The sequence below is a fragment of the Syngnathus scovelli genome, chromosome 2, assembly GCF_024217435.2.
Source record: "Syngnathus scovelli strain Florida chromosome 2, RoL_Ssco_1.2, whole genome shotgun sequence".
Classification (NCBI taxonomy): domain Eukaryota; kingdom Metazoa; phylum Chordata; class Actinopteri; order Syngnathiformes; family Syngnathidae; genus Syngnathus; species Syngnathus scovelli.
Window position 1 is genome coordinate 21,974,844 of NC_090848.1, and position 24,084 is coordinate 21,998,927.

A 24,084-nucleotide genomic window follows, 5' to 3' on the forward strand; every position below is an offset into this window, starting at 1 on the left:
TTACATAGTGTCTGTGGATACTTGAGGAAGTATCGCTATTATTACGTGCCTCATCTTTACTCAAGTTGTGTATTAGTGTATGTTTAATCTGATAAACCATCGAAATGGATGCAAACACTGGGTGGGTGCCAGACTCACTCATGGTGCGAAACAAAGAGCTTTATCCCACTAAAACGGGTACGCTTTAATCCCGCCCCCTTAACGAAGAGCGTGATCGCCATTGGCCAGAGTATGAAAAAGCATGGCTGCTATTGGCTGTGAGCGTTGAATCGTTGTCCGTGTGTTGTTTGGTTTTGGAGTAGGAGCGCCTTTTGACAGCGGACTGCTCGGAGCCAAACGTTTCAGCAGCAACAATTTCTGGCTTTATGGAATATTGACGCGTGGGAGACGAGGGTTTATGAAGGTATGAATAACATTGATGTGGTTTTTTTAATGTTTGCCATTTCTTATGACTAATTTCCTTGAACAAGGAGGGTGGGTTATCTGACCTGCGCTGAGTGAATTTTATTGATGGTTGGAGTGCAATATTACTCGGTATTTGTCTTAATAAAGACTGCAATTCCGAACAGTTGTTTTTCATGTGTATGGAATAAGCAGCTAGGAGATATGGATGATCTTGCAATCATTGCTCGCTCTAATTTAATTTTCCTTATGAGTTTCATATATTAAAGTGAATGGTGCGTCCATGAAAAACAATTGCAGTTGCCCCTGTGAGGCAAGTGCTAGTAGTGAATCATTTGCTGCTCCTGAGCAACCGTAATAATCATTTATTGCTCTGAACGCACCCTGGAAAGGATGTCGTCTTGCCTTCCATGATGTCTTCTATAATGATGGAAAAAATGCTACAAGCATATGGGACATCTTTTGCAGATTTATCAGAGCTGATTCTTGAATCCTTGCAAGCTTTGGAGTGGGATTCCAATTTGCTCTTGAGTGTTGACTTCTATGGTGTGGGCATCCCTGGAATGCTGGAATGGTTCTTCATTGAAGTTGAACTACAAGGATCAGGTAACAAGGCAAAACTGATTCACGTTGACTAGAGCCTCCCCAAATAAACAGCAAGAAAGTAACAAGTGGTTAATACTGTTGGCCATGAGGGGCCTGGAACAAGTTTATGTTACAATTGTGTAAAATACCTGAGCGATTCTTCACACTAAAACCTTCAAAAATCTTGCTGCAAATAGTTTGACTTGGCATTTCAGTCAGTTGAGCCACAGGATAAACCGAGGAATTTGAGAGACAACACTCAAGTGCGCTCACTTTACAGACTCTCCAGACAGCGAGGAGACACTTTGAAGCATAAACATTAGTGAGACACTGTGAAATCAAGTGTGGAAAGGGTTAGGGTTAGGGTTAGCAGCTGCAATAAACGCGAGTATTTTTTCTAAATTGAGATCCAGAATTTCTTCTCGTTGCAACATTAATTAAAACGTAATCATTTGCAATTTCATGCAAATTCATAAAATTGTAACAGTCTGAAGTTTTTAAATGACTTTTTTAATGCCAAATACAGTATCAAAGTGGAATTACAATTTGATCAAATTGATTTGTGTGTCGTTAATGTGATTCCCCAAAAAATTTTGATTATTTCTAAATTCAGAATCAAAATTTAATGGGAACATATGAGGATGAATCATATCAATCATAAATCAGAACAAGAAGAAGTGAGAAGAAAAATTCCATTTGTCGGTCCGTCCCTCCCTCCTTCCCTCCCTCCCTCCCTCCCTCCCTCCCTCCCTCCCTCCCTCCCTCCATCCATCCATCCATCCATCCATCCATCCATCCATCCATCCATCCATCCATCCATCCATCCATCCCTCCATCCATACCTGTAATTATGATTTTAATTTTTCAATTCCTTTGATGTCTTTTTTGCCAGTTGCAAAAGACAGACTCTTACTCGTGTGTTGCTACGTAATTACAATGAGAGGGATATGAATGAAACCGTTCTAAGGGTGGCTTGTAGTTACAAAGACAAATGACATCAGTGGCACATTCTAATGTCAAGGCAACAATGTGTGATGAATCTTACATTGAACCACTCAACATGCCCTTAAATTCCCAGAATGCCTGCCACGTTGCATGAGCTCCAATCTAAACAGCCTGTCCATTATTACAAAAAATATTAATCGGATTGCAAACCTCCTTCTTGAAATCTACTCAAGTTTTTTTTTCCCACAAGAGTAGCCATAACAGTGTATTTTGTTTTAGTGGCTTGTTTGCTGTAATACTCGAGTGACTCCAATTACCAGAGACAAATTCCTTGTGTGTTGTAATACTTGGCAGACAGAAATTATTCAAAAACAACAGTTCAAAAAGGCCTAGCTGCTTGTTTCTCACTCCCTGTGCCTTTCTTCCTTCTTTCTTTAGGACGGGAAGATGAATGTGGAAGCTCTGAGTAGAGCTGAGCTGTTGACACTCCTCAGTATTTTGGAGGGAGAGCTCGAGGCCCAGGAGGTGGTCATTCATGCCTTTAGGGTAAGTAGACCCAAGTAGACAACACCCGACTCCCTCGAGACACTGCCAGTGAATACGGGTTATCTTTTTACGACTTTTTAACCTGTCTCAGCATTACGCTTGCAAAAAGAATGTCACTGAACTGAGAGGGGATGTATAAACAGGAAAAGAAGGAAGCAGCATGAGTACAGACAATGGTGTGGGATTTTGGTTCCACCAATGTCAACATTTTTGCTGCTAGCTCAGTGAGGGGAGCGAGTGATTTGTTCTCAATTTGTCGACTGGGAAAATAACGTGACATGATATGGAAAATTGGTCTTGACGCGAGGACTGCAGTTCTGGGAAATGCACATAAATATTCGTACAGCCAATGTATCACAAAGAAGTCAAATATCATAAAGACTTCCTTCTTTAAAAACACGAACATTGAGATTTTTTACTGAACTTATTTTAGAAGTGGATGCTGTGCTGTTAGAAATACACATTTTATACATGCAAGCGGACAGTGTAAATGGTAAAATACAGTATGTGAGCTTGCCAACAGAGTGGACAATGACAGGGTGGACATTTATTTACTAACTGTTCAATATGATTATGAAAATCGAATATTACATGGATGCGGTGACCACTGCTCCATTGCTTTGCAGTGTTTGAGGAAGCTCCCATTTAGTTCTCCCACGATTGCTTCTCACAGTCTGAGAACAGCAGCTTCTAAATGCTTGAATGGAACCCATTAAATGTCGCTGAATGCCTTGAAAGCACACTGATGTAACCGGGGTTATAAGCAACAAACGAAGCGCAATTGTGTTCTTGGCTATTTGTGTCTTAGTCCAAATTTGATGCATGTATGGCACAAAACAAGCCCCCAGCAATCAGGCTTTGGACAAGTGGATTGTCGCATCACTGTGTGTCCTTTCTTTGTATTTCAAGCTTTGCTGTCTTCCTTTTAGCATCCCACACCACAATCATGTTACACAGCAATATTCAAGGCAGCTCTTAATTAACCATGGCCCTTGTCCTATCTGCCCAATCACACGCACGCACGCACGCACGCACGCACGCACGCATGCGCGCGCGCACACACACACACACACACACGCACACACGCACACACACACACACACACACACACACACACACACACACACACACACACACACACACACACACACACACACACACACACACACACACGCGCGCGCGCGCTCTTATGGTCTCCAGTGGGTTTAGAGGTTGGGTGTTGTCTCTGTGGTCTTCCAAAATCACTGCCTTTCGTCCTTTTCTCTGTGGTCTGTCCAACAAATACAGGACAGCTGCTCTGACAAGCAGCGGTGCTACAAAAAAAGTCTATTCATATTTCACTGATGGTTTCATTCGGGGCCACCACCTTGGTTGTATATTAGAGGGTCAAACAATAATTACTGGTGTCTTGCTCACATTCCAACTTTTGTAAAATCCATTAAAACTCAAAGTCATCGTTTGACAGTCTCATATTAACCCATGACCTTTCTCGTTTAATTATACTACACATTGTAGCTTTATAGATTCCCTAACAGAGGACGTGGACAAGCAATTGCACTAGAGGGAAAATTCCTGAGAACATGACACCAAAAACAGGTCATATTCCAGTGGGAGTGGCCTAGCTTTTCACTTGTCTTTATCTAATAGGGAAAGAGCAAATATCTGTCTGTCTGTCAGGCATGAATGGCTCTGAGGGCTTGTACCTTAAAGGAATGCCAGTTTAAGACATGAAACTGGGAGTGGTGCTCCTTTTCTGTCTGTGCTGAACATTTCTACAATTTCTATGTCCTAAATAAAAGAGCTAAAAGTTCTCTTGGGTCTAATAGAATGGATTTTCAAGGTTCTCAAGACCTTATACACTATGTGTGATTAGAATGCTGCAGCCACATTCCCACAGCTTTTTCCTGTCATATTCTTTTGTTATTTTTTGCTCTGTCATCACATGATGATGTGGTTTTCCAAGTGTAGACAACTCTTTTATTGTGGACGTCTAACTTGCAAGGAATTACATAAATCTGACTTGATATTGGCCGGATGTCGTAAATTTTTGTGCATGTCTAAATGCACGCCTGTAAGGGAACGGACAGTACAGCCAAGTGCGTAGCGACGGACTTTATTGGAGAAGGGGATGATGGGAACAGCGGGCGCTGGAGCGGCGATCGGGCTGGAGAGGACAAACGATTCTGCGGGGGTTCCAAGTAGTCAAGCGGGTCCGTAGCTTCGGGACTGATGAGCAAGGCAGCATCAAGGGACAGACTGACACTCAGGTCTGCGCTGGCGGCGCTGATATAGTGCTGTCCATGAGCCCGTGGCAGGTGACGGCGATTCCATTGACAGGGGGGCGTGGTCCTGTCGCCGGTGGCACCAGCACGTGACAGAACCCCCCCCACAAGGGACGGCTCCCGACGTCCCCAGGAACCAAAAACAAAACAAAAAAACAAAAAAGGAAGGCAATTCCCCGGGCGACCAGGTGGGGGGGTCAGCACACCGCCGAAACGTCCGACACCTCGCCAGACGCAGGATCGACGGACGCGGGAGCAGAAGACCCCGGTACCGGCGGGCAAGACCTCCCCTCGTCCCTCCTCGGGCGCCCGCGCCGAGGACCCGGTTGGTCCGGATGGCAGCGATGGAACTCCGTGATGAGCGAACGGTCGAGTATCCAGCGGCTCGGAACCCAGGAGCGGTGCGCGTCGTCATAACCCTCCCAGTCCACGAGGTATTGGAGACCACGACCGCGCCGCCGCGATCGGAGCAGGGAGCGGACAGCGTAAGCCGGCCCCCCCTCAACGAGCTGGGGCGGCGGTGGCGGAACGGGCGCCGGCGCCAACGCGCTCTCATGGATGGGCCGCACACGGGACACGTGGAACGTGGGGTGAACCTTCATGGACTCTGGAAGGAGAAGACGGACTGCGGCCGGGCCAATCACCTTCTGAATAGGGAACGGTCCAACAAAGCGGGGCGCCAGTTTGCGGGATCCTGCTCGCAGCGGCAAATCCCGCGTCGAGAGCCACACACGCTGCCCCACTCTGTACTCCGGAGCCGGTGTCCGGTGCTTGTTCGCCTGGCGGGCGTAGCCTGAAACAGAGCGGAGAAGAGTGACCCGGGCCCTCGCCCAGGCGCGATGACAACGGCGGACACAAGCCTGGGCCGACGGGCACGCCGCACCACGCTCCTGGTGGGCGAACAAGGGTGGCTGGTACCCGAAGACGCAGTGGAAAGGCGAAAGTCCAGTAGCCGAGCTGGGGAGGGAATTGTGAGCGTACTCTACCCAGGGAAGCTGTTGGACCCACCCGCGCTGGTCCCCGGCGGCCATGCATCGGAGAGACCTGCCCAGTTCCTGGTTCAGGCGCTCCGCTTGACCGTTGGACTGAGGGTGAAACCCCGAGGAGAGGCTGGCCGTGGCGCCGAGGAGTCGGCAGAACTCCGTCCAGAAGGTGGAAGCGAATTGAGGTCCTCGGTCTGACACGATGTCCTGTGGGAGACCGTGGTGGCGAAACACCTCCCGCACCATGATGGACACCGTCTGCTTCGCAGATGGGAGCTTAGGCAGAGGGATGAAATGCGTCATCTTGCTAAAACGGTCCACCACCGTGAGGACCACCGTGTTTCCCTCAGAGGGGGGGAGGCCCGTGACAAAGTCGATCGACAGGTGAGACCAGGGACGCTGGGGGACCGGCAAGGGTTGAAGCAGCCCGGCCGGAGGACGAGTAGACGTCTTGTAGCGGTTACAAATTGAGCAGGCTCTGACGTAATCGCTGGTGTCCACTTGCCAGGTGGGCCACCAGAAACGCTGTGCCACCACGTACCTCGTGCGTGCCGCGCCGGGATGACAGGCCAGGCGTGAGTCGTGCGCCCATTGCAGCACGGACGACCGCAGACCTTCAGGGACGAACAGGCGACCCTCCGGGCAGTTGCTGGGGCCGGGTTGATCGCGTGATGCGGCTTCCACTTGGCGTTCGATCTCCCATGTAAGAGCCGCCACCCGAACTGAGCTCAGGAGGATAGTGGGAGGCGGACCCTGTCCCTCCTCCCCCCCAGGAAACAAACGCGACAGGGCGTCCGCCTTCGCGTTACGGGAACCCGGTCTATAGGAAAGAGAGAACTCAAACCGGTCAAAGAACAGAGCCCACCGTGCTTGTCTTGCGTTCAGCCTCTTGGCCGATCGCAGATACTCCAAGTTGCGGTGGTCGGTCCAGACGATGAACGGAGTGGTGGCGCCCTCCAGCCAATGCCGCCACTCCTCCAAGGCCAACTTGACGGCGAGGAGCTCCCGATTCCCGATGTCATAGTTTCGTTCCGAGGCCGACAGACGGCGAGAAAAGAAGGCGCACGGGTGGAGGCGATCGTCTTGGTGGCTACGTTGAGACAGCACCGCCCCGACACCCACGTTCGAGGCGTCCACCTCTACCACGAACTGTCTGTCGGGATCGGGAACCCTGAGGATGGGAGCGGATGTGAACCTCCTCTTAAGCTCCTGAAATGCCCGTTCTGCCCGTTCCGTCCATTTGTACGGGGAGGCGGGGCTGGTAAGGGAGGTGAGGGGCGCGGCCACTGTGCTGTATCCACGGATAAAACGGCGATAAAAGTTTGCGAACCCTAAGAACTGTTGCAGTCGCTTGCGTGTTTCGGGAACAGGCCATGACGTGACCGCTTGCACCTTCCCAGGGTCCATCTCGATGGATCCCTCACGCACCACATAGCCGAGGAATTTGACAGAGGAGGCGTGGAACTCGCACTTCTCCGCCTTCACGTAGAGCGAATTCTCAAGGAGACGGCGCAGCACCGCCCGTACATGCTTGATGTGCTCAGGGAGCGAGCGTGAGAAAATGAGGATGTCGTCTAAATAAACGAACACAAATTTGTCCAGCATGTCTCGTAGCACGTCATTAATCAGTGACTGGAAAACCGCTGGGGCGTTGGTGAGCCCAAACGGAACCACCAAGTACTCGTAGTGTCCGCTCGGGGTGTTGAAAGCCGTCTTCCACTCGTCTCCCTCCCGGATGCGGATTAGGTGGTAGGCGTTGCGAAGATCCAGCTTGGTGAAAATGGTGGCTCCCTGAAGGCTCTCGAAGGCGGAAGACAGAAGAGGCAGAGGGTATCGGTTCTTCACAGTGATCTCGTTTAGTCCCCGGTAGTCGATACACGGGCGTAGCGTGCCCTCCTTCCTCTTCACGAAGAAGAACCCCGCTCCCGCAGGTGAAGAGGACGGTCGTATGATACCGGCTGCCAGGGACTCCCGGATGTATTCCTCCATAGCCCGGCGCTCAGGAGCGGACAGGGAGTAGACGCGTCCTTTGGGAGGGAAGGTGCCGGGTAACAGCTCGATAGCGCAGTCGTAGGACCGGTGTGGAGGAAGAGAAGTGGCCCTGGCTTTACTAAAAACCTCCTTGAGCTCGTGATAAAACGCTGGGACATTGGGGATGTCGGGACTGTACCTCGGCGGGGCTCTGCTGAGTGGGCTGGTGGCCGCCTTCAGGCACGCCTGATGGCAGCGTTCGCTCCACTGCCGAACAACCCCCACCTCCCAGTCCAGCACCGGGTTGTGCTGCCGCAACCAAGGGTGCCCCAGTATGAGCTGCTGTCCTGGGAGGGAGAGAAGAAAAAACTGGATGGTCTCGTGGTGATTGCCCGAGAGCAGTAACTTAATTGGTTCCGTCACGAAAGCCACCTCGCCGATCAGACGGCCATCAATGGCACGTGCGGGAATAGACGGGCTCAGAGGGAGGAAGCCGACACCCCACTTACGTGCCAGGCTAATGTCCATGATGTTCCCCTCCGCGCCGGAATCCACCAAGGCCGCCACGTTCTGGTCGCCCGCCGCGAGCTGGACGCGTGCCTGTAGCGTGAGCGTGCTGGGGCTGGGAGAGCCGGTGCTGGTCGAGCTCACGCGGATCCCCCGACGCCGCGTGAGCTCCGGCCTCTTTAACGGGCACCCCGCTACCCGATGGCCCCCCTCCCCACAGTAAAAACACAAGCCCAGTGAGGGGCGTCGACGGTGCTCCTCCGAGGGAACCCGAGCCCCTCCCAGATCCATGGGCTCGGCGGGTGGTGTGGTTGGCGGGTCCCCAGCAGACGGAGGAATGTGACCACACGGGTTTCGCGGGGACCTCCTCTCCCGATCGCGCCGCCGCGTCTGGATCCGCCGGTCTACTCGGGCCGCCAAGTCCATCGCGCCCCTCAGGGTTCGCGGGCGATCGTACGCAACCAGTCCATCTTTCATGTACTCAGCGAGTCCGTTTAGGAAGGTGCTAACGAGCGCCGGCGTGTTCCATCCGCTGCTGCCGGCCAACGTCTGGAACTTAAGGGCGTACTCTGCGACCGATCGGCTACCTTGACGCAGCGTCGCCAGTTCCTCGGCGGCGTCCTCGGCGGCGGATCCCAGGTCGAACAGGCGGAGCAATTCCTCCGCGAAGGCGTCGAAGGAATCGCAAGCCGGGGCCATCCTTTCATATTCGGCCAGGCCCCACAGCCGCGCCTCGCCCGTGAGGTGGGTTAGGACGAACCCGACCTTGGCTGATTCCGACGAAAACGTGATTGGCTGGAGGCTGAACATTATGCGGCGAACTTTTCCAGGCATGAGTAAAGGGTTGTTTTCATTGCCAGGAGAACAATTCCAAGTGCATAATTATTATTCGATCAGTTCCTTTATCCGGTTTGATTACGAAGAAATTTGTCGTCAGTGGCTGCAGAGAAGTGAGTCTTGCGACATTCTCATAAAAGAAAGCACACCCTGTTATTATGAGTATGACTATCTTGTAAATAAATGAAAAAGGCACCACACACTAGCTCACAGGTGTCAAACTCAAGGCCCGGGGGCCAGATACGGCCCGCCACATCATTTTATGTGGCCCGCGAAGACAAATTGTGCATCAAATTCGTGTGTCATTACTAGAATTGCAAATTGTCTTCACTTTTAATAATATCTTTTTTTTTAAATATTTGACCAGTTTTTACTCGTCTGATTCGAATAAGAGTTATTTGTCAGTTTGTTTTGTAGCTTTTACTGTATATAATATGAGGTGCTCATACATTTATTTGTGTTGACAGTCATAATGGCCCTCCGAAAGAAGCTATGACTACAATGCGGCCCACGGAAAAAAATGAGTTTGACACCCTTGCACTAGCTCAATGGTCATCTCGGGGAATTGGGAAAATAAGCACAGCAGTTTTATTCAATTCAGTCTAGAACAACTTGCTCACAGGTAAAAAAAGAAATACAAACACAGACACGAGTGAAAAAGACAGTGTGCACCAAATCTCACAACGAAGCCGAGTGGGTCAGGCATGCAGACAATGGCTGGGACCAAAGGCATTGAGACTGTGTCTTTGTGCGTGTCCTCTAATCTCTTCTCTGAGGGTCACATTCTTTGTTTAGCCAGAGACAGAGATTCAAATTCAGCGTCTTTACTGTTGTCCCGAGGGTGCACAAGTGTCTGTTTATATTGTAGTCGTCTATGAGCAAGCGGAAGAAAAAAATGAGACTGCCAGCGTGCAACATTTCTGAGAAATGATGATAAATTGGCGGAAGTGTTTGTTGCATTACGTTTGGCAAGGAGGAGGACGGGGTCCTTTAAGGACAGCCTGGGGCGACGTATGACAATAGCTTGATTGTATCCGCTTAAGAGTTAATGTGTTGTTGTTTTTATAGTGCACCGTCATGCTTCATTTCTTGACATTTCGACAACCTTGACTCATGCAGAATACAGCATGTGTCAACTTTAATTCTGAAATATTTTGATAATCTTCCTCATACATCCGTTTGATTTCATGGCCTGGTCATTCACCTCTGCGTCTCTGGGGAGGAATTAACATCTGCTTTTGGAAGGGGGGTGTACAATCTCACCCCTTTGTGTTTTGGTTGTGGAGGAAGACCATCTGCTTGTGCTCACACTTACAATAACATGTTCTACACATCGACAGACAGACGCGCACGCACATGCGCACACACACACGCACACATACATTAAAAATGTATTTCTTTCATTTCCTTCAAGTAATAAAAATGTCAGTTTTAAATTTTAAATCTTGCAATAGTATTGATATACAGTTAACACTCCAAACCCATATTATTTGTTTATTTACTTATTTACTTATTTATTTAGTTATTTAGTTATTTAATTTAATTTGTATAGTTAATTTTCCTAAATATCATGCAACTCTATCCTGATGTATGAAAAGTGACTGACTGACCTGTATTGAGTACTGTAACTGTCACTGTCAGTGTATCAGTCAGTGTAAGTTAGAAAATGTCATACGATTGATTTGTTTGTGTCCTTCAGGCTCAACACAAAGATGCTTTCATCCAAGAGCGTTATGGCCAGTATGACCTCAGCGATCCATTCCTGGCCTTGCAACGGGACAGCAAAGCAGCAGAGAACGAAAGCACTTTGGCCCAGACTCATGCAAGCCTGCAGGGGCAAGGAGTGGGCCCAAACCCTTTGGCTGTTCTCAAGCTGGTCATGGCCCATTGCAAGAGGATGCAGGAAAGGATGATGAGACAGTTGGCTGCCACTGAGAGCAGACACAGAAGGGTAATTAATTGCCACACGTTTTATCAGGTTGTAAAACACACACCCAGGTACAATTTGCATTTGTGATGATTCCAAACAACAGGAAGTGTCATGTTGAGGCTCGTACAATAGTCCGATTGTGAGAGTAAATATGCATTTGAGCTCCAGGTGTCTCTCTGCGACCATACTCAGAGTTAGAGACTTCAGCCAGTAGGCGGGTTGCACCCTGGAGTGGTTGCCAGCCAATAGCAGGGCACACATCAAGACGAACAACCATTCAGGCTCACAATCACTACGGGCAATTTGAAGTGGTCACTCGGGCTACAATGTGTGTTCTTGAAATGTGGGATGGAAACCGGAATACCCATGCAGGCACGGGGAGAACGTGCAAACTCAACAGGCAAAGGCCAGAATCGAACACTGCACCTCAGCTCTGTGCCGCTGCAATTTTCTATATTTTTTCTATTTCTCTACATATACTTACAGAAATTGCCTTTTAATGAACGTATATGCCTGCCGTAATTGCCGGACTATAAGCCGCACCGGATTATAAGCCGCACCAGCTAAAATTTAGGGATATTTCCTTTTTTTTCATACATAAGCCTCACCGGACTATAAGCCGCACGTGCACACGAGTTTTTTACAAAGAAAGACAGTACATAGAAAGCCTTTTTAACGTTTTAATAGCATACTTGAACATGTCTTTCTTAACATTGCCTGTGATGCAGCAGTAGTACCGCAGCAACGCGGAAGTGTGCACGCGAGTTATTAGCGAAGAAAGACTAGACACAGAAAGTTTTTTTTAAAGCTTTAATAACATACCTTAACATTTCTTTCCAAACACTGCCTGTGACGCGGCAGTAATACCGCAGCAACACGGAAGTAACACAGCACCAACACAGCAGCAACACGGTAGCACAGCATGAACAGGGCTGGTTAAAAAAAACATACCAGTGAAAGTAAAAAAAGAGCCGTCTTCATCTTCCTCCTGTGCACTGAAACTATCGAAGTCTTCCTCCTTAGTGTCCGATTGGAATAGCGTTAGATATCCCTCGCCTCGCACTTTCTCAGTCTCTCTTTCGTCGTCGGTTTTATGCATTTCTTCGAGTGTGAAGAGGTTCTGTTCATGGTAATCTTATTCATGCACGAAGCGCTAAATTATATTAAACTAGCGAGCGATACGTATTGCTTAAAAGCGGCATCATATGCATTTCTTTTATCCCCCGTAATGACTGTTTGTGCATAAAAGCTTCCTGTCTTTGTGTGAATGCGGGTGTGTGCGTGATGCGCGAGACGATCACGTCTTCTTCGGCGCATTATCTCTTCTTCGTCTGTCTCGCTCTTACTTCCTGCTAGAGCGCCCCCTGGAGACCGGAGGCCGTAGAAGTCCATAAGTACGCTCCAGAGTAGACACAAGATAATGTCATCAACGTCGACTGTCTTTGGCTTAAAAGCGGCATCATATGCATTACTTTTGTCCTCCATGATGACGGTTTGTGTATAAAGGCTTCCTTTCAGTAATGTCTGTCTTGATCGCGTGATGCGCGAAATGTAAACACAAACTAGCGCGTCTTCTTCGGCGCATCTTCTTCTCCGCCTGTCCCGCTCTTGCTTCCTGCTAGAGCGCCCCCTGGAGGCCGTAAAAATCCATAAGTACGCCACGCCGCCGTTTAAGGTTCAAAGTAACCTTCTGAATAAAATGCATTAAAAGTTCACATTCATTACAACTTGTTTTTGGTGAGCAAAATGTCAGAAGAATTGAATTTAAATGCTGATTGATTGGGTTTGAATACAATGGAGATTACTTCACTGGTTTCTTTTATATCAAACAACTAGTTTGATTTAAAAGAAACCAGTGAAGTGATTAAAAAAAGGAAAAACAAGATGAACTTAGTACAATTACAATGCAGATTGTCCAAACAGCGTCACTGCTTTGTGTAATCTCTGAGTGATATGGCAGAGTAAGAGAAAGGGTTTAGAGCACAGGTGTCAAACTCGCCAGATACGGCCCGCCACATCATTCTATGTGGCCCGCGAAGACAAATTGTGCATCAAATTCGTGTCATTACTAGAATTGCAAATTGTCTTCACTTTTAATAATAGCTTTTTTTTTTAATATTTGACCAGTTTTTACTCGTCTGATTTGAAAACGAGTTATTTGTCAGTTTGTTTTGTAGCTTTTACTGTATATAATAGTGTTAAGAGTAAAAGTGATCAAATCATCACAAAAATCTCGAAAAAAATCTTATATAAGCCGCACCTGACTATAAGCCGCAGGGTCCAAAATTTTGGAAAAAAGTCGCGGCTTATAGTCCGGCAATTACGGTAATATATATACCTATATGCCTAATATATATGCATATACCGTATTTGCCGGTGTACAGGTCGACTCGGTGTATAAGTCGACCCCCTAAAATTCGACGGAAATTTACGATTTTATGATATATCCTTTGTATAAGTCGAGCTCAATTGTTGCATTATATTAAACTTCAAAATTCAATATGCGAAATTTATTGACGAAATGTGTTCAAATTCCGGGAGGCCGTGCGCATGCGGCTGTTTATAAGCACCGCGCAGGAGATCGCGGCCGGCGAGCTCGCGCGCGCCGCCCGGCACCAACGGGAGGTCGGAAATAGCTCCAAGCCGAGCGGATCGGCACTTTATAAGCACCGCGCAGGAGATCGCGGCCGGCGAGCTCGCGCACGCCGCCCGGCACCAACGGGAGGTCGGAAATAGCTCCAAGCCGAGCGGATCGGCACTTTATAAGCACCGCGCAGGAGATCGCGGCGCCTCATTGGTCTTCCAGCGGGCCGCGCACTCGCGCACGCCGCACGGTTCAAATTTTCTAAGTGCAACGCACAATGAGATGCATGAGAAACGGCCTTGGTTACCATCACATTTGAAGCGATGAATACGAAGTTAAATTTTATGACTCGGTGTATAAGTCGAGGTCGATTTTTTTCGGTCGATTTTGGATCGAAAAAGGTCGACCAATACACCGGCAAATACGGTATGCCTAAAACAGCACCAAGAGTGTGGCCGATATTAGATTCGATACCTTCAACTAAGGCCAGTTCTCAGCCTATTACTCCCTCATTCAAAAAATTCCTTATGAGTAAAATCATTTTGTCAGTTTTCCTTATTCTTACCTTGTATAAAAGCAGGTGCTCTTTTCTCTTGATTAATCTGTTTTATATTTATGTGTTTGACAGATAATAGCCGATCTAGCAGAAGAAAAACTGCGTCCTGCCCATGAATCTTCACAGAGTGACAATTTCTCCTTGAAACTGCAAACAGAAAGAAATGAACTGTTGCAACAGGTGCTGACCCGCATGATACTATAGCTGTGGATGTGCTTGTGTTAAAGGCGCCAAAAATATTGAACTTGCCGAAACATGACAGACGAGAGCCGAGGAGATCGTGTTGCTATTTATTTTTCTTCTTCCTCCTTTTTTTGCCGCTCTGTTATTTCTTTCGTACTAAAAGCCGTGATTTACTGTAAAAAGCGGGGAGGTCGCAGGAAAACATCACCATTGTGTACCTCAGTGGGGTGGGCAGGGCTTTTAAAGTTCATGGACATACACAGGCACCATTATGCACACGCACATGGCTGGCGGAGAGGAAACAGATGAGGAAGAGGCCATTGTTTGATTGTCCTGCACAGGGGTTTATGGCCTCAGGAAACATGAGCTAATGGAGCTACATGTCTGGTCAACTCGAGCACACATGCTGGAGTGCAGCGTCAGACTCTACATTAGGGCCTTACGTAAGACAGTTTTCCGCAGCTTTTCCTGATGGAGTCATTATAGTTCATTTTATACCTCCACCAAGCTGTTGAACCAAAATAGCGAGCCTAATTATTTCTAAGTACAGTGATAAAAAAATAATGATGTACTACACCCCAATAGATTTGTTTGAAAAGCTTGAGTTTCTTTTAGAATTGATATTTTATGGCATATCACCACAAAATATTCCTACTTATAAGTGGAAATACTTATTCCCACGAGTGCCAGCCACTGATCGTAAATGAGATTTTTGTATGTGCAAGTATAAATGTTTCTGAAAAAACCTTTGTTGAAGAAATTAGGATACACAGTTGAACGTCTAGCAAAGCTGAATTTCAAGAGATACAGACTGTATAATATACAATCATAAAAACCTAATTACCATAAAAGACACCATAGAACACAAATATTGTTGAATTAGGTCTGACAGCTCTTTTTAAAAAAAAAAATTGTGGAGTCCAATCTCAGTTTTTGACACTAAAGGATCCTTATTATTATTATTATATATTATTATTATGTAAATATGTAAAGCAACAAGATAGAATAGTTTTGAAAATAAAAAAAATGCATAAAATGAAATAGAATTTACAATGGTAGGCCCATGGTTTAAAACCAAAACGAGCATTGATCTTAAATATTAATTCCTATTATACTAGCTTTATAGTTGTAGATATTGATCGTAGTGACCTATTGGGAGCTCTCACCGTCTCAATTGTCACTGCAACCAAATGTATTTTCAAAATGTTCCCCAGTGTAATAGTTCTGGCTCAGTATAGAATGCTCTGGGTTTTAACTGGAATGGACCTCTAAATTGTACTAGCTAATGCTGCAATTCAACAAGACAGGGTTATGCTGCCTCCTTGTGGCCATAAGCTAACCTGCTTTACTAACCAATGCTCTTATCTTTCCAGCTTGAAATTGAGCGTGCAGCAGTGCAGCGACTGGAGAGAGAACAGGATGAGGCTGTGAGCCAGGCGGAGGAGTCATTGAGCCAGCAACAGCAGCTTTCATCCACTCTCAGCCTGGAGCTCCAGAAAGCCAGTAGCCGAGCACAGGAGGAGGCACAGAAGGTCTCAGAGCTCCGTACTCTGCTCAAAGAAGAGACAGACGCAGTGGAAAAGCTACAGATGCTCCTCGATGAGGAAAAGAGTAGAGCAGCGGAGCTTGAGGTTCAATCTAGTAGAAAGCTTGCTGATTTTACCACAGAGCGTGAGCAACTGAAAGTCAAGCTCATGGAGGAAGAAGAAAGGAGTAAAGACCTGAGGAGACAACTTGAGCAGTTGAAAAGAAGATTGGATGAAACCAGTGAGCCCAAAATGGGGCCAAAGGAGGCATTGACGTCACCATCGAAGATGATAGTCGTGTCTACCTCCGTTCAGACCGAGCCTGATGGGAAACTAATTGTCCCTGTGAAAACGTCCTCGGTGTTAAAACTCAATGGGCATCACAACCTTAATCAGGACGGGAGAGGAACAGAAAACACGGTGGTGCTAGAAAATGGGGCAGGAGCAAGCTTACTTTCTCCTCTCCATCCTCAGACTGTACCTTACTCTCCCTCCAGCACCGCCTCCTCTTCTCTCTCCTCTTCTCCTGTTTCCTCGCCAGTTTTGGCCAAACATTTCAACAGCCCCACTTTCCATCAGTCCTCCTACCAGGCTGGAGTCAATCAGCGATTCCAAGCTGCCAGACATAAGTTTCAAACGCAGGCGGAGCTGGAGCAGCATGGTGGGCCTCTTTCCCCCAGGGACCTCTCACCTACCACCTCCTCCAACCCTCCCCCACCAGAACACAGTGCAGCCAAGCAGCTGGCCCGCAATACAGTCACACAGGTGCTGTCCCGGTTCACAAGCCAACAGGCCGGTGTCAAGATGGTACCGTTGAGCAGCTCTCCGTTTGGTACAGACTACCGTAATGTAGCTGCATCACCTCCCGGGGGGAGGTCACCTTCTGGGCCGCTATCTCCGGGTATCCGTTCCCCTCTCACACCCCGATCGGAGAGGACTCATCCTCCTCCGATTCCTCCCAAGAGGCCCGGCATGAGTCCGACTCCTGGCTCTCCGAGTCATTCTGCCCAAGCCAGCCTGTTCCCCGAGCTTTCGGGAAACTGCGGCAGCGGACAGGAAGGAGCAACAGAACCTGACCTGGTTTTGTCGTCTTCTAGTTAACGTCCACATTATACTGAAGCACACAGTTTCTACTTGCCACACAACCTGGGTCATGTTAATCCATCAGAATTTTGCACAGGTTCCTCTTTGGAGGACTGCACAGAGACGCATGGCGCCAGAGAATATAAGCTAGTTTTGGCATGTTTAGAATGGATGGCACAACATTAAAGAGGCTTCTGTGATTAGTGTTGTATAAATTCTGATGACGATGATAAAAGATGACTATAGATGACTACAGCAGGAACACATTCTACCGGGAGGGACTCTATACTCACACCATAGCGAGCCACTACCACTGGCGGTGCTAGTATTTCTGGATTCCATAAAACAAACTGGAGATATTTTACAAACCCCCCAAATTTCTCAGAAAACTTTGGGGGGATGGGTGAAAATGTGAAAAAAAAATTGGGATGCAATGAATCTGTAGATTGACTTAAGAACTGTCACAGCAGTATCCCTGGATGCTGAAAACATCAGCAGTGAACAAGACACATTAAAAAAATACATTTGATGCAACACTGTTTTAGTTGTAGATGAGGAAACACAAATTGGTTGTAAATGGTTGCAACCAATTCATAAAAAGACTGTTTTGTTTATATAAAGCAGGGGTGTCAAACTCATTTTTGTCACGGGCCGCATCGTAGTCATAGCTTCCTTTGGAGGGCCATTATGACTGTCAACGCATCGTTATGATGATGATGATGATAGAACTTATTCATCCCACAGTGGGGAAATGTCAGACATTATAGGCTACACAAACAACTGAATAACTAGTTTTGAAATCAAAGACTGGTAAAAACTGTTCAAATATTTTTAAAAAGATGAATGCTAATAAAAATTGCTAGTATTTTGTTTATTTTTAGTTTTAGTATTGACACATGAAGTGCACAATACACAATTTGCCTTTGCAGGCCACATAAAATGATGTGGTGGGCAGTATATGACCCCGCACCTTGAGTTTGACACCCATGATTTAAAGGCTTTCAAAGAATACTTCACTGTAAATCAAACGCAGTCACATAAATGATTGCACTTAAAGTACACCGAGACTAAACTGCAGTACTAGAAAACTGTCTGCTAATCAGGGAAACTTTGATGTTAACCAAATAGTAAAGAGATGTCACGCCTGTTGATTCCTGCAACTATTGTAGCCATTATAGTATGTCAAATTAACTATTGTGTTTTTGTAACCAATTAGATTTTCAATCATTTGTATGTTTACAACATTTACTTTACATAGCTTTTCAACCAGGAAGAGCACATTATCTTCTGAGAGGCCTCACTCACGCAACTCAAGATCACAAATGTAACAATGAATTTGGGAATCGGACAAGATTTTAGCCAATGATACAAAATAAATTACAACTCTGCGCTGACAGTGTACAAAACAGTTTTGTCTTTTTACACGCTCAGCTAACAACCTTTTGACTCTTGCATGGGTGCAATAACAGCAATACAGGCGTGTTCTTCTGACCTTTAATTCATACAACAGAATGGGCAGTACAGGCAACACATAACCGATCAGCACAGTCTGAGCATCCATCCAAAAATATCTGCTTTGAAGTATTGGTATACAGATGCAGTTTGATGTGGCCATACAAAGGTTAACATCTTGCTTTTCATGTGCACTGGGCATTGACCAACACATTACAGTACAGCATTTCATGACTCCAAAAGAAAACAGCATGTTAAAATAGAAATGCGCATCCGTGGGTGGGAGAATGGAGTTCTTTACCATGGGAAAGAGATTTGGGCAAATGGTTTTTAATGTTTCGTAACAGAAAAGGACAGCAGTGGAGGTGATGTTACCAAAGTACAACCACTTACTGCAAACTATGATGATCTCCTTCATTCTCCCCCAATCAGACATGCATATGTATTACAGTCTGCAAATTGAGGTTTTGATGAGTTTTTTTCTTTTTCATGGATTCCTTGCCCCAAACTACTATCATTTTGCTTTGGTTAAGTCCAGTTTGGTTAAGTGATTAGGTTTCTAGAATCTCCCTCTCGCTGATCTTCCACTAGACATTTTGCATCTCCTTGCCAATTTTGTAACTTAGAATTTTGTTCCAGTCGATCTTGGTGCGTGTGACGGGCAGCTGGCGACGTAGAGCCTTAAACGTTGTATCAGACATGGCCTGGTAGTTCTCACTGATTGCAGTCTGGTAGTCAAAATGGAGGAAAGTAAATTACTACTGCATACATATTATATTTTTACTTAATGTGTCTCATTAAACTGCTACCTGAGGTGTAAGCTTACCTGGTAATCATTTTCAGCATTTTCAATAATGTCAACAAATTCCTTAGCCGCTTGGGTTTCACTCTGTTTGAGATACAATTAAGTCATTCTATTTGCAATCTTCACCATTCTTAAAGAAGAAATCAACCCGAAGATTGTCTTTGTAAGAATATGTTCTGTGAAGCCCAACCAGTCATTGTGATTGATGATTTGTTTGTGGAATATGAATTAAAAATGCAAACTACATCTGTTCTTATGACAGCTCACCAGTTTTCTGAAACTGAGTTGTGATTGTTTGTGACGTCATTTCCAGTTGTCAGCAAATGGCAAAAATGGCATCCTCCATGCTGGATAAAAACAGGTGAATTTTGCCTCTTAACTTATATTCCACATAGGCAATATTAATCAGAATGCCGTGTTTAGACTATTGGGGGTACATACAACATATTATTGTAAAGGAAATTGTGGGTTTGACTTGTCTTGACTTTGTCTTGAGGTTTACTTACAGTCGCTGATATCGATTGCTCGATCTCTTTATGACTAACCAGCTGCACATTCCCGTCTTCATAATAGTGGACCTAGATATAGCAGAAGTAAAATTAGTCTTTTTCCCTCATTCATCTTTGCCTTATTCATCATTAAAAAATTGGGTACACCGAGGTCACTTCACCTGGATTTTCAACACTCCCACAACCTGTGCTGTGGACTGGCCAATGGTAAGTTTCCACTCAGACCTACAGCGACCATTCCTGTTCGGCAATCAAAGCAAGAACAACTTTAACTGACATTCATTGATGTAAAGGAACAAAAAAAATCTATTGGTGATATAATTTAGCCAATTGCTTAAACATATACCAAGCCCATTAGATGACTTGTCATATAAGACGGTAATATACCAAAAGTTTTTGGGTTGAAACTGATGTCCTTCAATGCAGGCGATGATGGTTTGCTGGCCATCAACAGTTTTCCCATATACCTGTCCCACAGAAATAGTACATAAGGAGAGAAAATAGAACAAGTATATATCTCAAATTATTTTTCCCCATTTAAATACAGTATAAAACTAAAAGCCAGTGCTCCCGTCCAGCCCCACATCGTGCTCCTTTTGTTGTGCATGCCTTGGCCACCAGGGGGCAATATGCAAGACATCTAGAGTAGACTGACTCCGTAAGATGAAGTGACATAAGTCCTTTTACACAAATGATTAAAAATTACCTATGAGTATTGTTATATTGTCGACATGTTGCTACGGTTAGTGGTCGGATATTGGTTAACATGGCAATACAGATGTTATTTGTTATCCTGTATATGTTTTTGATGAATTGTTCACTATCTACAAAACTGGTTCTTCCTGTGAAGTGAAGAAGACTCACTGTGCAGACTCCAGTCGGGTAGTGCTCTTTGACGTAGGCACTAAGGACATTGTCGCAGGAATCCCTCCAGGCTTTAAGAGACGCGTCTCCTTCATATGGCTGCACGTCGCTCACTTCTTTCCGAAGGTGGTCAAAGCGGAAAGACAAGTTGTTGCGAGGGTCCAGGAAGCGCCCCTGACCCAGGTCACCATGCTCTGTAATCAGGACCTGTGTGAATAAAACCAAAGAAAGTTTTGGGGGGAGACAACATAATTAAAACTGTGTTTCTGTAATGAAGAAGGAAAGATTATGGTGACGCATACCGGGTCTTCAAAGCCATCAAGTCTAGCAGGTGTGAACTGATCCATGTTGTACTGGGCAAAGGAGCTGGACACATTAGACATGTTAGGATGGCTGATGTTATGGGGGAAATAGCTTGATCCATAATAAACGGTACTTACTGCGATGCTCCCTCCCTGAGGAGTGTATCATTGTCAAGAAGAAGCCGCACATCTGTAAAGACAAAAATACACCTCATGATGACCAAAGTCCAATGGGCAGCCGCAAAATCCTTAAGCACGACTATGTTCAATATACGTGCCATAAAATTACAAACTGATTTGCTTCATTATGACTGGCTACATATGTGTATATAGGCCATTCATATCCAATAAACTCAGTTATAAATGTGTCCAAATACATAATGTTGAGAGACCTCTTACCATTGAAGACCTCATTGAACTCTCCTGGTGGGGCACGGGTCACAAAGTTGGCTGCAATGCGAACCTTTGAGATAAAAAATAGACACATAGTATAAACATTACATCGTATTTATGAGATTGTAATTTGGTTGTGCTGTCTACAATCATGCTCCTGTTATATACAGTGCCTTGCGAAAGTATTCGGCCCCCTTGAACCTTTCAACATTTCGCCACATTTCAGGCTTCAAACATAAAGATATAAAAATTTTATTTTTTGTCAAGAATCAACAAGTGGGACACAATCGTGAAGTGGAATGAAATTTATTGGATAATTTAAACATTTTTAACAAATAAAAAAACTGAAAAGTGGGGCATGCAATGTTATTCGGCCCCTTTACTTTCAGTGCAGCAAACTCACTCCAGAAGTTCAGTGAGGATCTTTGAATGATCCAATGTTGTCCTATATGACTGATGATGATAAACAGAATTCTCCTGTGTGTAATCAAGTCTCCGTATAAATGCACCTGCTCTTTGATAGTCTCAGGGTTCTGTTTAAAGCGCAGAGAGAACCATGAAGACAAAGGAACGCACCAGGCAGGTCCGAGAACTGTTGTGGAGAAGTTTAAAGCCGGATTTCGATAGAAAAAAAATTCCCAAGCTTTAAACATCTCAAGGAGCACTGTGCAAGCAATTATATTGAAATGGAAGGAGTATCAGACTACTGCAAATCTACCAAGACCCGGCCGTCCCTCCAAACTTTCATCTCAAACAAGGAGAAGACTGATCAGAGATGCAGCCAAGAGGCCCATGAGGTGGGAGAGTCTGTCCATAGGACAACAATCAGTCGTGCACTGCACAAATCTGGCCTTTATGGAAGAGTGGCAAGAAGAAAGCCGTTTCCCAAAGATATCCATAAAAAGTCTCGTTTAAAGTTTGCCACAAGCCACCTGGTAGACACACCAAACGTGGAAGAAGGTGTTCTGATCAGATGAATCCAAAATCAAACTTTTTGGCCACAATGCAAAACGATATGTTTGGCGTAAAAGCAACACAGCTCATCACCCTGAACACACCATCCCCACTGTCAAACATGGTGGTGGCAGCATCATGGTTTGGGCCTGCTTTTCTTCAGCAGGGACAGGGAAGATGGCTAAAATTGATGAGAAGATGGATGGAGCCAAATACAAGACCATTCTGGAAGAAAACCTGTTGGAGTCTGCAAAAGACCTGAGACTGGGACGGAGATTTATCTTCCAACAGGACAATAATCCAAAACATAAAGCCAAATCTACAATGGAATGGTTCACAAATAGACGTATCCAGGTGTTGGAATGGCCAAGTCAAAGTCCAGACCTGAATCCAATCAAGAATTTGTGGAAAGAGCTCAAGACTGCTGTTCACAAACGCTCTCCATCCAACCTCACTGAGCTCGAGCTGTTTTGCAAGGAAGAATGGGCAAGAATTCCAGTCTCTCGATGTGCAAAACTGATACCCCAAGCGACTTGCAGCTGTAATTGCAGCAAAAGGTGGCGCTACAAAGTATTAGCGCAAGGGGGCCGAATAATATTGCACGCCCCACTTTCCAGTTTATTTGTTAAAAAAGTTTAAATTATCCAATAAATTTTGTTCCACTTCACGATTGTATCCCACTTGTTGATTCTTGACAAAAAATTAAACTTTTATATCTTTATGTTTGAAGCCTGAAATGTTGCGAAATGTTGAAAGGTTCAAGGGGGCCGAATACTTTCCCAAGGCACTGTATATGTACATTTCACATTCAAGTGAACCTCTATTATTACACCCAAAAGATATTTTGAAAACCAGAGGATTGGGAGAAAAATTATTGTGACAATGCAAATACCTAAACCTATAACTATTGTTATTTATTAACATGATGCTAATGCAAATGGGACTTGACTGTGTGTAGTCACATTATCATGAGTGTTCATATAGTCTTTGAAGACCACCTAATTAAAAAGAGCGTGGGTCCTCATCATTGGAGCTTTTAAACATTTATTGCCAATTTGATTTCAGGGGGTGTCCAGGTTTCGTATGAACTAAACGACCTGAAATGGGGACTTGAAGTCATGTGAGACTATAAAATATTTGAGCAGCAACTAAACCCCTCTGACCCAAGAAAACCTCATTAGCTCACATGCATCCGGGTTGATGCTGACGAGCAGAAGTAACGGGAAACTAACACGTTTACTATCTGGTGCATTTAATCCCGATTCATGGTGTGCAAAGATTTAAAGCGTAGATCCCATAATTATTGACCTGAAATAAACACTGCTAGCTGAAGATGCATCACCAGCACTGGCTAAATGGTAAACGAAATATCTTTTGGGAAATAGTCTTTTTTTTTTATTCCAATGTGTCAGCGAATCTCGGCCTCTCCTCCCGATTGAGTGAAATTTACTTGTTAGTAAGTTAAAGCAATTGAAGCCGCGAATCAAAGAAGTTAACAAGGTTCAAACCTTCTCTTCGTCTGATAGCGGTTCCTCAAAGTCAGCCATCTTGGCTCATTGTGACCCCACCTACTCGCTCGGATTGACGGAAGCGACGCGACTGTTTTTAAGAGTTCAAGGAAAAGTGTTACGTGTTCGAGCTAAAAAGAAAAAGAGCATATTTCACTTTAAACAACAACAGAATATATTGACAAGTATGATCAACATTTAAAAGACAACAAAGACAAAGTAGGATTTGGGTGGACGTTATAGGAGTCGGGCTTTTATTACCACTGCTTCCTGTTGTTTAATTTCCTTCAAAATAAATATGGTATTATAAGAAGCTATAGATGTTATAAACGACTTTTATTTACAAGTTCCAATAAAGTTACACTAATATATAGCAG

At 45.4% G+C, this 24,084-nt stretch overlaps 2 protein-coding genes across 3 annotated transcripts; one reads left to right on the top strand and one right to left on the bottom strand.

The window, feature by feature from the left end:
* On the top strand, positions 1–19,192 carry LOC125988903 (CTTNBP2 N-terminal-like protein). Its single transcript, XM_049754673.2, has 6 exons — positions 1–403; positions 871–1,008; positions 2,371–2,478; positions 10,758–11,009; positions 14,201–14,308; positions 15,685–19,192. The coding sequence occupies exons 2-6, from the start codon at positions 946–948 to the stop codon at positions 16,936–16,938; spliced, it is 1,785 nt and encodes a 594-aa protein (XP_049610630.1). The 5' UTR covers positions 1–403; positions 871–945; the 3' UTR covers positions 16,939–19,192.
* LOC125988953 (F-actin-capping protein subunit alpha-1) lies at positions 18,401–23,953 on the bottom strand. 2 transcript variants are annotated; one of them, XM_049754852.2, is made up of 10 exons: positions 23,708–23,942; positions 21,252–21,315; positions 20,991–21,042; positions 20,853–20,916; positions 20,551–20,757; positions 20,074–20,153; positions 19,848–19,926; positions 19,684–19,755; positions 19,199–19,261; positions 18,401–19,100 (listed from the first exon to the last, which is right to left on the bottom strand). In XM_049754852.2, the coding sequence occupies exons 1-10, from the start codon at positions 23,744–23,746 to the stop codon at positions 18,960–18,962; spliced, it is 861 nt and encodes a 286-aa protein (XP_049610809.1). In that variant the 5' UTR covers positions 23,747–23,942; the 3' UTR covers positions 18,401–18,959. The 2 variants fall into 2 exon arrangements, with proteins under 2 accessions (XP_049610809.1, XP_068505214.1); XM_068649113.1 differs by lacking the exon at positions 18,401–19,100 and having other exon boundaries at positions 19,218–19,524; positions 23,708–23,953.
* Between the last annotated feature and the right edge of the window lie 131 nt (positions 23,954–24,084).